General features: G+C 45.9%; 1 protein-coding gene across 2 annotated transcripts in view; it reads left to right on the top strand.

The window, feature by feature from the left end:
* Window positions 1–14985, top strand: part of LOC144772520 (chloride intracellular channel protein 6-like) — a 181762-nt gene that overhangs the window by 106767 nt on the left and 60010 nt on the right. Inside the window, exons 1-2 of one of the 2 annotated variants that reach the window (XM_078656912.1) lie at window positions 1286–1512; window positions 8236–8345. In XM_078656912.1, the coding sequence (XP_078513038.1) occupies window positions 1450–1512; window positions 8236–8345 (173 nt within the window). In that variant the 5' untranslated portion in view covers window positions 1286–1449. Of the gene's footprint in view, window positions 1–1285; window positions 1513–8235; window positions 8346–14985 lie in introns of those variants that run through there. The other variant, XM_078656911.1, reaches the window with a different exon arrangement.

Below are 14985 nucleotides of genomic sequence, written 5' to 3'. Positions count from 1 at the left end.
AAGAGTATGTTCATATGATACCTCCAGGGCACAAGTTCAATGAACTGAAAGTACTTTCAGCATCAAATGATCTTTTGTAAAATATATTTACGCAGTTTGGTTGTTCTTGAGCCTAATCACACCCTATATACCTCATGTGGCAGTACCCATGTCATTGGCTTTGCCCCTTAGATTTATAAGCCATTGTAAGGGACACATCTTTATCTCTCATTCTGGACACACTTCCTCAAGGAAGTCTCTGAAATTATTGGCAGTGATCACAGGAAACATACTAATTGGCATCAAAGCAGATTCTGTTGACTAATCCTGGACACAAGTCATAGCGAGGGAAGTGAGAGAATGCTGCAGCAGTGATATTTTCTGTCAGGTGTGTAGTAGGTGGTAGGTGTTTCTACTTGGAGCGGACAAACATTACATCTTTAGAACCTGTGCTGAGTTGGGTGGTACCTGGAAATTCTTGAACTTCTGGAGGAGATTCTGAAGTACTGTCCACCATAGGAGTAGTGTTGGGTTGGGAATTTCGGACGTGGACTGTGGTCCGGAAGTAGCTCTTCCTGCTCCTAACTCAGAGGACTGCGCATTACCACTTAACTCTCAAATCTAGCCATTCGGCATGTTCATAACTTTCTCACCTTTGTCTTCTCGCCTGTGGTCCTTGCATGGTTCCAAGCCAGCCAGGCAGAGTACACGACGTAAAGTGACGTACTGTCTTGTATGCTGTTTGTAGATTTACATGTTATGGGATTGAGAAAAAACTAAAGCTTCTCTTGGCAAAACCCTCACCTCTTATCTGCCATTGCATTATCTTACATGTTCAGTCCACACAATGAACACAATTAGCAAGAAGGCTTTATGTTGTGAAAATTCGTTGTCTGAATTTGTGACTTAGCTGCCCCTTTGTAGTTGCAGCAAAAAGGACTGCACATGCAACAAGATTCATGCTTTGACCACCCACTCAAATTCGGTCCTCAGTAACAGCTTACTTTTACTCAATTGGATCTGTGCAAAAAGCATTTGAAAAGCAAAAGGCAGCCTTCATGCGCTGCATGATAATGGAGTAGTGCTCAGCCTCAGCGCCACTGAAGGACAGCAGCACAATAGCAGCTTTCATGGCCTCTCGGTTGGAAGCTGTTGGCATTCCTGCAGCCCACGACCAGAAATGCCCTATCTGAACCTCAGAGCCAGCTCCCCATGCCTTTGCGCTGGCTTTGCCTCGTTTTCCTCTTGAGACTCATAAAGGCGATATTAACAGCCGCAAGGGAAGACAGCCGGGCTGATTGTGTTCCCAAACTGCAAGGCTTTGTCCAAAGTGCGCTAAACATCTCCTAAGTCAAGCGTGAGGGAGGGTGTTAAGTGGTTGTATCTGGCATCATTCAAGATGCTTGAGTTGGTACAGAAGCGACTACTCTGCGGATAAGGCGAATAAGCAACAGGAGCTATCCGGGGGAGATGGCTGAACACAGCGGAGGAGGGACTGGATGGCCCTTTCCAGATATCAATCTCATCATGAAGGTGAGCTGCACACTGTGCACACATGCCGCCATCTGGCCTCCTCTGCACGCCAAATCAGTGTCTGATGCGTCATGTGATAGAGGTGCTATGTTTGGCGTACACTGTACGCTTGTGATGTCAACTACCACTATGAGGGCGGGGATCATTTGTGGCAGGTGAGTAGAGCTCGAATAATAATTGACTGTTTACTTATTTTTCACAACTTTTCATGCAGACACAGGAAGGGACTATGCACCAACCTCAAATTAGATTAGGTTCTTTACAGTGCATGCACTAAGTAACCATGTGTTCTAGGTAGCCATTGTGATGAGCAGATCAGCAGGTAAGAATGGGAAGGACCCGTGACCTGTCTCAGCTTAAAAGTGCATTGAAGTTAGCTACAATACCTGTTTTTCAGGAGGTGCTGGCTGCTTGTCTTGTTGCTTCTGTTAAGGCAGATACTCTGTACTTGGAACTTCTCAAGATGACGTTTAACTCTTCAAATGATGTTTCAGCAGTACCACGGCTGAAGCTCTTCACAGAGATGGAAGATAGCACCTTTGGCTCTGCAGAGCCATTTGTGCACTAAAGGTTTTGGCGACTGGTCAAGGAAAAAAATTGTATTGAATGTTCTGCCCTGGAATGTCCCGTGCCCCAGTGCCATCTTTTTACTTCCATATGCGAGAGATTTTCTGCAGTCTCCCACCGGATTGCCCATGTCTCCCTGCTGTACTGGTAGCTCAGGCACAACAGAGAATCTGCTGGATCTTCTACTTTCTCCCCGCTCAATGATCGCTCTTCTCTAGTGATCTGACCACCTGTGGATCTTGTACTTTCGCTTCGCTCAATGATCGTTCTTCTCTAGTGATCTGACCACCTGTGGATCTTGTACTTTCTCTTCGCTCAGTGATCGCTCTTCTCTAGTGACCTGACCACCTGTGGATCTTGTACTTTCTCTTCGCTCAGTGATCGCTCTTCTCTAGTGATCTGACCACCTGTGGATCTTGTACTTTCTCTTCGCTCAGTGATCGCTCTTCTCTAGTGACCTGACCACCTGTGGATCTTGTACTTTCTCTTCGCTCAGTGATCGCTCTTCTCTAGTGACCTGACCACCTGTGGATCTTGTACTTTCTCTTCGCTCAGTGATCGCTCTTCTCTAGTGACCTGACCACTTGTGGATCTTGTACTTTCGCTTCGCTCAGTGATCGCTCTTCTCTAGTGATCTGACCATCTGTGGATCTTGTACTTTCTCTTCGCTCAGTGATCGCTCTTCTCTAGTGACCTGACCACTTGTGGATCTTGTACTGTCGCTTCGCTCAATGATCGTTCTTCTCTAGTGATCTGACCACCTGTGGATCTTGTACTTTCTCTTCGCTCAGTGATCGCTCTTCTCTAGTGACCTGACCACCTGTGGAACTTGTACTTTCTCTTCGCTCAGTGATCGCTCTTCTCTAGTGACCTGACCACCTGTGGATCTTGTACTTTCTCTTCGCTCAGTGATCGCTCTTCTCTAGTGACTTGACCACCTGTGGATCTTGTACTTTCTCTTCGCTCAGTGATCGCTCTTCTCTAGTGACCTGACCACCTGTGGATCTTGTACTTTCTCTTCGCTCAGTGATCGCTCTTCTCTAGTGACCTGACCACCTGTGGATCTTGTACTTTCTCTTCGCTCAGTGATCGCTCTTCTCTAGTGACCTGACCATCTGTGGATCTTGTACTTTCTCTTCGCTCAGTGATCGCTCTTCTCTAGTGATCTGACCACCTGTGGATCTTGTACTTTCTCTTCGCTCAGTGATCGCTCTTCTCTAGTGACCTGACCACCTGTGGATCTTGTACTTTCTCTTCGCTCAGTGATCGCTCTTCTCTAGTGACCTGACCACCTGTGGATCTTGTACTTTCTCTTCGCTCAGTGATCGCTCTTCTCTAGTGACCTGACCACTTGTGGATCTTGTACTTTCGCTTCGCTCAGTGATCGCTCTTCTCTAGTGATCTGACCACCTGTGGATCTTGTACTTTCTCTTCGCTCAGTGATCGCTCTTCTCTAGTGACCTAACCACCTGTGGATCTTGTACTTTCTCTTCGCTCAGTGATCGCTCTTGTCTTGTGACCTGACCACCTGTGGATCTTGTAGTTTCTCTTCCCTCAGTGATCGCTCTTCTCTAGTGACCTGACCACCTGTGGATCTTGTACTTTCTCTTCGCTCAGTGATCGCTCTTCTCTAGTGACCTGACCACCTGTGGATCTTGTACTTTCTCTTCCCTCAGTGATCGCTCTTCTCTAGTGACCTGACCACCTGTGGATCTTGTCCTTTCTCTTCGCTCAGTGATCGCTCTTCTCTTGTGACCTGACCACTTGTGGATCTTGTACTTTCGCTTCGCTCAATGATCGCTCTTCTCTAGTGATCTGACCATCTGTGGATCTTGTACTTTCTCTTCGCTCAGTGATCGCTCTTCTCTAGTGACCTGACCACCTGTGGATCTTGTACTTTCTCTTTGCTCAGTGGTCGCTCTTCTCTAGTGACCTGGCCACCTGCGGATCTTGTACTTTCTCTTCGCTCAGTGATCGCTCTTCTCTAGTGACCTGACCACCTGTGGATCTTGTGCTTTCTCTTCGCTCAGTGATCGCTCTTCTCTAGTGACCTGACCACCTGTGGATCTTGTACTTTCTCTTCGCTCAGTGATCGCTCTTCTCTAGTGACCTGACCACTTGTGGATCTTGTACTTTCTCTTCGCTCAGTGAACGCTCTTCTCTAGTGACCTGACCACCTGCGGATCTTGTACTTTCTCTTCGCTCAGTGATCGCTCTTCTCTAGTGACCTGACCACCTGTGGATCTTGTACTTTCTCTTCGCTCAGTGATCGCTCTTCTCTAGTGACCTGACCACCTGCGGATCTTGTACTTTCTCTTCGCTCAGTGATCGCTCTTCTCTAGTGACCTGACCACCTGTGGATCTTGTACTTTCTCTTCGCTCAGTGATCGCTCTTCTCTAGTGACCTGACCACCTGTGGATCTTGTACTTTCTCTTCGCTCAGTGATCGCTCTTCTCTAGTGACCTGACCACCTGCGGATCTTGTACTTTCTCTTCGCTCAGTGATCGCTCTTCTCTAGTGACCTGACCACCTGTGGATCTTGTACTTTCTCTTCGCTCAGTGATCGCTCTTCTCTAGTGACCTGACCACCTGTGGATCTTGCACTTTCTCTTCGCTCAATGATTGCTCTCCTCGAATGATCTAAACAACTGTGCATGATTTTCTTGTAGCACCTTCTAGAATGGTGCCTCCGTCTTCTCTTACCACTTTTCCTGTCTTCAACCACCTCACCTGTCAGTTCTTGTCTTGGCTAGCCCTCAATCTCAATTTTGTTAATGTAGGTTTTTGTAGGTGATTCTTCAATCTATTTGTAGATCGCTCCTCATCTCTGTTTTCTGATTTTTGTGATATGACTCAGTTCACTGTAAATGCTCCTCTCTTGCTTCCGACCCTTTCACAATGTGCTACTTAATGATATTCTGCCATCACTCCTGCGGCTCTATAACAGCACATTTCTCTCTAATAAGCAGCTCTCAGAAAAACAGATGTTGGTTGAGCATAATGCGAGATTAGCAGAAGTGACATGACACATCCTTTGACCTCTAGTGACATCACAAAGATGATCCATTGGCAGCCTCACATTGGCTGCTGTGGAGCTACGTTTAATAAACAGGGCTGCCTTCCTGATCTCTGAAGTAGGATGTTACCCTTGTAAAAAATGCTATGCTAATATTAAGATGTTCAGACAGAGAAGAGGTCGAGCTACAGAAGGACAGTGTCAGGAAACATTTGTTTCTTAAAACCTGTCCTCAAATGGAACCTTATTTGTCATGGCACATGACTGGCTATGAACGTTTTTTGCTAACAAGGTTCCGCTTTGACCTATTCCATCTCCTATTGGCGGTTCCAAGTGGGGCCCATCGGGGTGAGGTGTTGCCAGCTTGCGGCTGCGACGGGAAGTCTCCGCAAGATCTGGCACACTTTTTATTTATTTGCCCTTATTACACCCTACCACGGAAACTATATCTAAAGCCGTGCCTTAAAAAACTGAACTTTGCACAAATCAAACCCGCACTTTATTATCTTCAATTGCTGAAATGTGACTGCACTTTATTTGTCTGTAACTTTTTAAAATCAGCTATCACCTTTAGGAAAAGCATGGATGGATAATTATGTTGCTAAGACGCCTTCGGCACTTTTAAATTTTACAATGAAATTATAATGAAATTATTTATGTTTTTAATGTAATTTTTATAATGTACATGTTCATGTTGCCCGCTGCTCTCTACTTTTTTATATCGTGCACTGGATCTCTCACTTGTCAAATGAATCTTTGGATTGTTTTTAATTGTCTGTTGATGTTATGTACTTTTATGATTGTAACGTCTACAATCGAATAAAGTTATTTGAACTTGAACACTTTGAAGTGTAACAAAGAGCAAGGCAGGGGTATAAGGTGCTATAGCTACCTCCACTCCACTTCCATGGCCAGAAACCCCTTCATCCCATCAGATCCTACCTGATACTATTGTCTGAGCTTCAGGCCCTTCTCACTGCTCTGTTCCGCGCACTGTTGTTTTGTACGCACAACTGCACCTTGTAGCATCGGTGCAGGAAGAAGTGGTGCAGACCGTGCTGCAGCACCCTCAAAATAACCATGGAGTTAAGAAGGTGAATGAGCAATAACAAGGCCTAGAAACAGTTTTTATTTTTCCGCGTTAGTTGTGCATCCAAAAACTGAAGTCAAATGTCAGGCTATGTCTGCCAAATTGCTGCTTATCCTTTTAACATGGAGATTGGTGTTCCCTGGTCTTTCTCAGATTGCAACGTGGGAGGATTTGGTAAATATTCATGCTTACTGTTGCATGTGAAAGGAAAGGCTGCAGGATGCCATTTTTATTTCTAATACACAGCAACATTTAAATACCTGTAAATGAACTGTACAACTATTTCAAAATATATCCGCCATTAAGAAAGCACACAAGGTATTTTGTTTTGTAATTCTGAATGTGATGAAAAACAAAGATTTTAATAGGATCAAAACAAATCAAGCCATTTTTTGTTTGCAACGTGCAAATGATACATATCTTCTAAAACCCAATTTCTACATATTGAAAGTGCAGTATATAGATTTATCAGGAAATCTCCATGTCTGTGTGCATTTAGCGTCCATTGCAATGGAGAATGTGGTGTCTGTAAATTATAGTGTGCTACCACCATGCTTTAGTGATATAGTTGCAAAAGTGTGCTCTAAAGTTCACCACCGGCTACATACTACATCCATACCACTCTCCTGAAGAATTGGCATGTCTCATTTGCTACAGTTGTTCTTTGTGTGACGCTTGGATTTTTCGCAGTCTCTATGGCTTCAGAGATGTAACATTAATGGCAGCACACCCACGCTGAATATTGTTCCAGGACCACTGCCTAACAGTACCCTTATATTGAATAATTGAATACAGCTAGTTCTTTTCTCAGTATCATTTCTACTAAGCACATTGGTTGGTTAGGTCTAAAGGCCGATTTATAGTTGCTAAAGTTGTCCAGATTCACTCTTCTGTTGACTTTATAGATTTTACAAACATTTCCCATTTACAAGTTCTTAGCTAATGTAGTAGTGTTTTCGGGGAGCATTTATGGATAGAGTGAATGGAAAATAACAAGGAAAAGGCACTCAAGGTTGAAAGCATAATTTGTCCTACCTGGATAAAGACAACAATGTCTTTCCGCTGTTGCACGGAATTGTTCACAGTGGTAGTGACAATACTTCAGATACAAATAATAAGGCATATTTTATTGTATTTATGGGCCAGGAGAAGGCCACATTTAGGACATTGTTGACTGTGAAGTTTCTAAATAACAGTAGAGTCTTCATTTTCTCCACATTCCACTTGTGCCTGGCACTTTGTAATAATCATGTAATGTTGATAGCAATAATGAATGAGGTAAGAATAGAAACATATTGTGAGCATATTCCAGTAGCATGAATTTTTGTTTTTATAGAATTAGTGCTTGTTATCAGCTTGTTAGGTCTGGGTTATTTCCAGTAGCATATCTAAACACGAAAAAACAAAAGGAAAGGGAACATGCTCATTAACCTTCCTTATGGAGAAGAAAAAAGGAGGAAGATGCTTTATTGGCAAAAAAGCATGAACGAGGATTACTGTAGCAAAAGTGATAACTCAAGCCATGCTATTTATGAGATGGGCATTCTATCCTGACAAAGGCTTGCTTGGTGCCAATGCAACATTACAGGGCCTCAAGGTATGGCAATATCTTTGTAACATTACAAAACAAAAGTGAAATTATGGTTTGTTTAGATTTACTAGTGCCTAACTTACTTTGCACCTGCTCCCCCTCCCATTTTTGAGACTATGAGACAGCTTGCCAACCTTATTCCTATCTTCGTGATATTTTTCTTTACAGGCACTGTGTTCGAATTTGTGCTTCATTAGCAGTTTGTTTGAACAGTGAGAATTATCCATAACGTATCTTTATGACAGCAAATATCAATAACAAATAATAAAATAGAGAACCGACTTCAGTGCAATGAGAAGAGGTATTCACCATAACCTGCTTCCCTGCCATTATTTTGCACAGCTTTAATGGTGGGGTATTTACAGGTATGTGTTCTTCATATGTATGTGCACGAGCTAAGGCAATACTTGAAAAGTATAGAGATAAATAAGGTCAGTAGTTCTGTATTCTTCTTGCAGGCTGGCAGTGACGGGGAAAGCATTGGAAACTGTCCATTTTCTCAGCGCCTCTTTATGATCTTGTGGTTAAAAGGAGTGATTTTTAATGTCACAACAGTAGACTTGAAGAGGTATGTATGATCAAAGACATTTTGAAGCTTGCATCAAATATAATATCAGTAAAATTATAATTCCATTACATTTTAAATCTGTAATCTGCATTGGCAACATACTGTGTTCACCCACTCTCTGATGTTCCTCTCAGTGTTGATTTCAGTTAAACTTTTTCTGTGACCTTTTTAGATGCACTTTTTCCACAATTGTTGATGTTTAGTTATCTGAATTTCCTGCCTTATATTTTCTTGGAAAGCATGCTTTTTATTTATGTATCTATTTACTTATTTATTTACTTACTTAATGTATCACAGAGTTTTGTAGGTGCTAACATACCACTTCTTTGCAAGATCTGAGCACTGATAGCAAACAAATTAGAGTCATGGGTGATATCCATGTTGGACACTTAGTTTAAACTTCAATACATTAGAATGATTGTGAGGCAGTTCCTTGGTTTCATTTTCCACTTCATTTGTGTTAAGGCAATAACCCTGTGGGAGGGTGCTTGCGTTGGTCGTAGGCAGCTTAATTTAGAGCCTGCGCTAGGGGAAACGCTGGGGTGCACCGTATCTTTGCAAATAGGACGCATCTCTGTGTTTTTAGATTGGCGGAGCGTGGCATTAGCAAATTTTGCTTAAAACCACACTCCTTCATTTTGTTCTACATATGCCCCTAGGTATCTGTGTGAGTGGCTGTATAGGTGAATGAGTGGGTGTGTGAGAGCTTGTATTGATGTGTGAATAATAATAAGGCATTTATTAAGCGCACAGCTACACTGAACGGGGTGTCCGGCGCTATAACAGACAGAGAGCGAGGCATTAGCACGAGCAGTGACTAATCCTGGAGGCTAAATAGCCAGGTTTTGAGAAACTTGCGAAACTCGCTGAATCAGGCCCAAATGAAGGGGTAGTTTGTTCCAACATTGGGTGGCACCCACCTCGAATGATGTACCTCCTGATCTGGCTTTTAGGAACCTGGGGGTAACATGCAGATGTTTATTGTTGGACAGTAGGGATCTGGAATGACCATAAGGACGAAGTCTCGTCCTAAGATAGACCGGCCCCAGACTTTTGCCTGCCCGTAAAACAAATGTCAGAGCCTTAAATCCAATTCGCTTAGCCAGTGTAGTTGTCGTAGAAAAGAGGAGATATGATATCTAAGCGGATCGTCGCAAACTAAATGGGCCGCAGCGTTTTGTACAGTCTGAAGTCTGCGTGGCAGGCCTAGAGAAAGACCCAGATATAAGCCATTCGCATTGTCCAGATGTGAAATTATCAGAGCATGGACCACAGTTTTTCGAGTAACGTTAGGCAGAAAGTTAATGAATTTTCTAATGGTTTTGATTTTGCAAAAGCAGGCGGCAGAGACTGTTTGAACCTGCTTGGCGAGGGATAGATGTTTGTCCCATCTAACACCCAAATTCTTAACCGAGTCCTTGGGAACTGGGGCTATCTATAGTTGCAGGGGGCTTGTAAGTGGTTTTGTGGGTGAGTGAATCGATGTGTGAGTGGCTGTAGGGGTGAGTAAGGGGCTGTATGAGTGAGTGAGTGGGTAGGTGTCAGTAGTTTTATGGGTCTGGTAATGAGTATGTGAGTGGTTTTGTGGGTGTGTGAGTGGGTGTATGAGAGGTTGTATGTGGGTGTGTGAGTGGTTGTATGGATGATGTCATCAGTGATGTCAGTCGAGATGTCATCAGTGATGTCATAGACCATGTTTTGAGTGATGTAACATGTGAAGTCATAAGCAGGGCATTGCCGGGGTGTAAGTTATAGTTAGCACAGGTAAAACCAACTGCTGAATTTCAGTGGTTTTGTACGAGTGAAATCTAAGCTTAACTTTAACGACCCTGTAATCTTTGTTTTTCTTCAGTGAATAAAGATTCTATTTCCTAGCTATAACTTCCCTATACCCTTTAGATTTTTTCAGTGATTATGTAAAGTTTTTTTTAATGTTATTTCCTAACTATGATGTCCCTGTAACCTTTGTTTTTTTGTGTATTTCAAAGGTTTTTTAAATAGTTTTTCCTAATTGTATCGAGAGTTGGTGTGTGAGTGGCTGTATAGGTCAGTGAGTGGGTGTGTGAGTGGCTGTATATGTCGGTGACTGGACGTGTGAGTGCTGCATGGGTCTGTGAGTGGGTGTGGTTAGTTTTAAGGGTGTGTGAGTAGCTGTGTGGTGTGTGTGAGTGGGTTTGTGAGTGGCTGTATGGGTCTGTGATGGTGTGTGAGTGGCTGTATGGGTCGGTGATTGGGTGTGTGAGTGCTGCATGGGTTTGTGAGTGGTTTTGTGGATGTGTGAGTGGCTGTATGGTTCTGTGAGATGCATACTACTAAGCTGGTGTGTCTGTATGGGTGTATAAGTGTGTGTATGAGTAGTTTTGAAGGGGTGTGAGCCAGTGTGTGAGTTAAATTGAGAGTTGTTGAGTGTGTGTGAGTTGCTGTATGGGTCTGTGAGTGGCTGTATGGGAGTGTGTGAGTAGGTGTATGGGTACATGAGAGGGCGTTAATAGTTTTACAGTGTGTGAGTAGCTGTGGGTGTGTGAGTGGGTTTGTGAGCGACTATATAGGTCTGTGAGTGGCAGTATGGGTCTGTGATTGGATGTGTGAGTTTTGGTATGGGTCGGTGACTGGGCATGTGGGGGCTGTATGGATGTGTGAGTGGGTGTGTGAGTGACTGTATGGGTCTGTGAGTTGCATTCTGCTAAGGTGGACGGGGCATGCCCAAACGGATGATGCCTCCAGGTGATTTTGCACTTTTCCATACTCGTATTTAAAGGGAGAACCATGGGTTCTGCTGTCACCAGGAGAAGCTAAGAAAGAGCACACTTGTCACAGTCACTACAGATTGCGCTCCAACAGATCAATGATTCATTCACCTTCACCAAGAACTTCAGATCATTTTTCATTTTGGAATTGCTGAGAAAACATACTTGCTTTGTCTCTGCCAAGCCCAGGAAGTTAAGATCATTTGTCCTTTACAGAAGTAGAGCTTTAACTGTGGCACCTGCTATGTTTATATTTGTAAGTGCTTCCTGTTGAGGTTTAATTTCTGTGAAATGAGCATCAGGTCAAGAACAGAACCTCATCTGCCCGTTTCTCCAACAAGAGTTCACAGTTTGGTACAAAATGTCTTCCCAACTGGAGTACCTACTACTGGTTAATTAGTAAGTGCTATCTTGCTGAGTAAATGTCATGTGCGTATTCTACACTACAACTGCTTCATGGACAGCGAGGCGGTGTCTCCAATGACCTTGGGTTCAGCAATGTGAATGTTCCTCGTGCGTCTTCATCCAGAAATTTGTGATAACATAAATGTTCCTTTAGAGAAGACAACAAAACTACAAAGAGGTCAATCCCCACCAAATAAGGGTACTTCCTCTTAACTATATAAAGCAAGCGCTTCTTTGTTTGGTGGAGATGCCCTCATATTCCTCACCATCAAGGTCACTTCACCATAGTCGACTGGAAACATGCTTGGGGGCCTTTTGGTAAGCTGTCCATCATCCTGGCAAAACGCCGGAAGAATTTTGCATACTTCTAAGTTGGACTTGGCAGGGCCAAAAGTGTGGAGCTTCATTGTGATTTTCACAGTTGCCTACTGGTAATATTTTAAAGGGGGTGGGCCTTTCAATTCCCTCCCGGGCCTATTTTGGCCCCGGGGACCCTATCCCCGTGGCCTTCCCCATTGTTAGAAGGGGAGGAGGGGCACAGGCACCCTCCCCAGGCTGATTTTGGCCACGAGGACCTCATGCCCCGGGGCCCAGCAAATTGTAAGGGGATGGGGCCATGGGCCCCCTCCGCCGGTGGGTTTTGTCCTTGGGCACCCCATCCCATTGGGAATAGAAAATTCTGGAAAGGTGAGGGGGCTATGCAGCTCCCCTCCTCAGGACAATTTTGGCTATGTGGTGTCCATCCCCCAGGGCCCGGAAAATTATTGGAAGGGGAGGGGGCCAGGCGACTCCCCTCTCTGAGCCAATTTTGGCCCCAAGAACCCCATCCCCTTGGGCCCGCACAGTGTTTGAAAGGGGAGGGGTGGCCACGCGCCTCCCCCCCCTCTCCGGGCCGATATTGGCCCCAGGGACCTCATCCCACGGGCCCGGATTATTATTAGAAGAGAAGGGGGCCACAGACACCCTCCCCAGGCTGATTTCGGCCCCAGGGACCCAATCCACCGGGACCTGGATAATTATTAGAATTTGAGAGGGGCTGTACGACCTCGCTCCCTGTGCCAATTTTGGTCCCAGGGACCCATCCCCTGGGGCCCAGAATGTTATTGAAAGAGGAGGGGTAGCCATGCCCCCCTCCCCCCCCCTCCCCGGGCCGATTTTGGCCCCAGGGACTCCATCCCGCGGGCCTGGACAACTATTGGAAGAGAAGGGGGCCACAGGCACCCTCCCCAGGCTGATGTTGGCCCCAGAGACCCCATCCCCAGGGCCCGGACTATTGTTGAAAGGGGGGACCACGCAGACCCCTCTCCGGGCCAATTTTGGCTCCCGGGACTCCATCCCCAGGGCCTGGCCAATTATTAGAAGGGGAGGGGTGGGGGCCACGGGCTCTCACTTCTGGCTAATTTTGGCCCAGGGGACCCCATCCTCTGGGGCCCGGACAATTATTGAAAGAGGAGGGAGCCCATGCAGCCACCCCCCCTCCCCCCGAACCGTTTTTGGCTCCAGGGACCCCATCCCCTGGATGCCGGAAAATTATTGGAAGGGGAGGGGGCCAAGCTGGCCCGGACCGATTTTGGACCCAAGGACCCCATCCCTCTGGGCCTGCCGAATATTAATAGAAGGGTAGGGGGCGATAGGCACCCTGACCTGGCTAATTTTGGCATCAGGGCACCATATCCCAGGGTCCAGACAATTATTTGAAGGGAAGGAGGGCCCCATGCACTCTCCCCAAGCTGATTTGGGACACAGTAACCCCATCCACCGGGGCCCGGACAATCATTGGAAGGGAAGGGGGTCCACGGGCCTCCTCCACAGGCCTATTTTGGCCCCAGGGACCCATCACTTGGGGCACAGCCAGTTACGAGAAGGGGAGGCCGTGACCTGTACAATTGTTGAAAGGGGGTGCCATCTGACCCCCTCCCCGGGCCAATTTTGGCTCCAGGAACCTCTTGCTCCAGGGCCTGGGCAATTATTAGAAGGGAAGGGGAGCCATGACCCCACTCCCCATGCCGATTTTGACCCCAGGGACTCCATCCTCCAGGGCCTGGCCAATTATTAGAAGGGTAGGGGGGCCATGACTCCTTCCTCAGGCCAATCCTAGCTCCAAGGACCCCATCCCCCGAGGCCCGCCCAATCCCCTGGTGCCTGGAAAACAAGGCTGGGTGCCCTGGTGCCCATCCTGGGCACCCAGTATGCTACGTTAGGGGCTGTGGGGTGGAGCTCCCATGGTCTTTGATGGCTCTCCGCCTCCAGCGGTAGCCAGCATATCTCCTGCACATAGGGAGCAGCCAAAAATGCTGCTCCCTGCATGCATTCCTTTCATCTGTTTTCCTTCCTGCTTGACAGTGGCAGGAAAGTAGATGAAACTCAGCTCCCTGCGAGCCGAAGCAGTTTTCCTTCTCTTGCCGGCTGGGAGCGGATTTAAAGTTTGCTCTTGCTTGGCCCCGCTCGTTTTATTTGGGGAGGTGGTGTTGTTCCCCGCGGCTGAAAATGGCCCCCCTCTCCCTAGGTCATGTTTTATGCCCCAGGGATGTGGCGGTCCCCAGGGTAGTGTTAAACATCAGAGGGGGGTCCACGTGTCCCTCCACTTTTCATATTTACATGCCCCGAGAGGTGGTGGTCCCTGGTCTTAGAAGGCAAAGAAGGGGCCACGTGCCCCCCCTCCCAAAATGTTAACAGAAATCCCCCTGAGAGGTGGTGGTCCCTGGGGCTTAAACTTCTCTTGGGAAGGTGGGGTTGCACGCACACCCCTCCCCTTTTCTTTGATTTGTCCATGCCCCCGGGAACTGGTCCACCTGGGGGCTAATCATTAAACAAACACAGGAGCGCGTGCTTGTTTTTTTATTATTAGGTTCGTGCAAATTTGAGAATCTTTGCGATTTAGTTGCAGTTTTCTTTTTTTAAATGCTTTTTGGCCCTGGTGGAGTCCCCGGGGACCTACCACCTGGGCTAGGGGGGTCAGGGTATTCCTACCCTGCCCCCTTTTCTTTCTTTTTATGTGTTTTTTGGTTCTCGGCTGAGGCCCAAAATGGCTGCCATCACTTCCTTGTTGAAGTGTTGGGAGCCAATTATCTCCCTGCACGAGATCAGCAAGATTCGCGGAGGGTTTGCGTCCCTAGATATACAAATTTGTATTTTAACTTGTTTTTTATTGAGATCTTTCAAAACAAGAAACAATAGCCATAATGCACACAGTGCTGTTGATGTGTCCACTAATAGACATATATCGGAGTATCACATTGAGCACTAATAATTATGGCATAAATGAAAAATAAAAACAAAACAAGTAAAATAACCAACAACCTTTACAGTGCAGGTTCATATGATAATGATTCGTAGCACACAGTACATCACATTTAACTAGCCATTATCACAACCATTAGCATATTGGACATTGCATCAATCAATAAGTTCAGGATGGATAAGTAAGCATGAACGTAGTGGCTTCCAGATGTTTTTGGGCGGGGAGGTAGGGGGGAGCAGGCACGCGT

This window comes from Lissotriton helveticus, chromosome 8 (genome assembly GCF_964261635.1).
Source record: "Lissotriton helveticus chromosome 8, aLisHel1.1, whole genome shotgun sequence".
NCBI lineage: Eukaryota > Metazoa > Chordata > Amphibia > Caudata > Salamandridae > Lissotriton > Lissotriton helveticus.
This window is presented reverse-complemented; position numbering and strand designations above follow the sequence as displayed.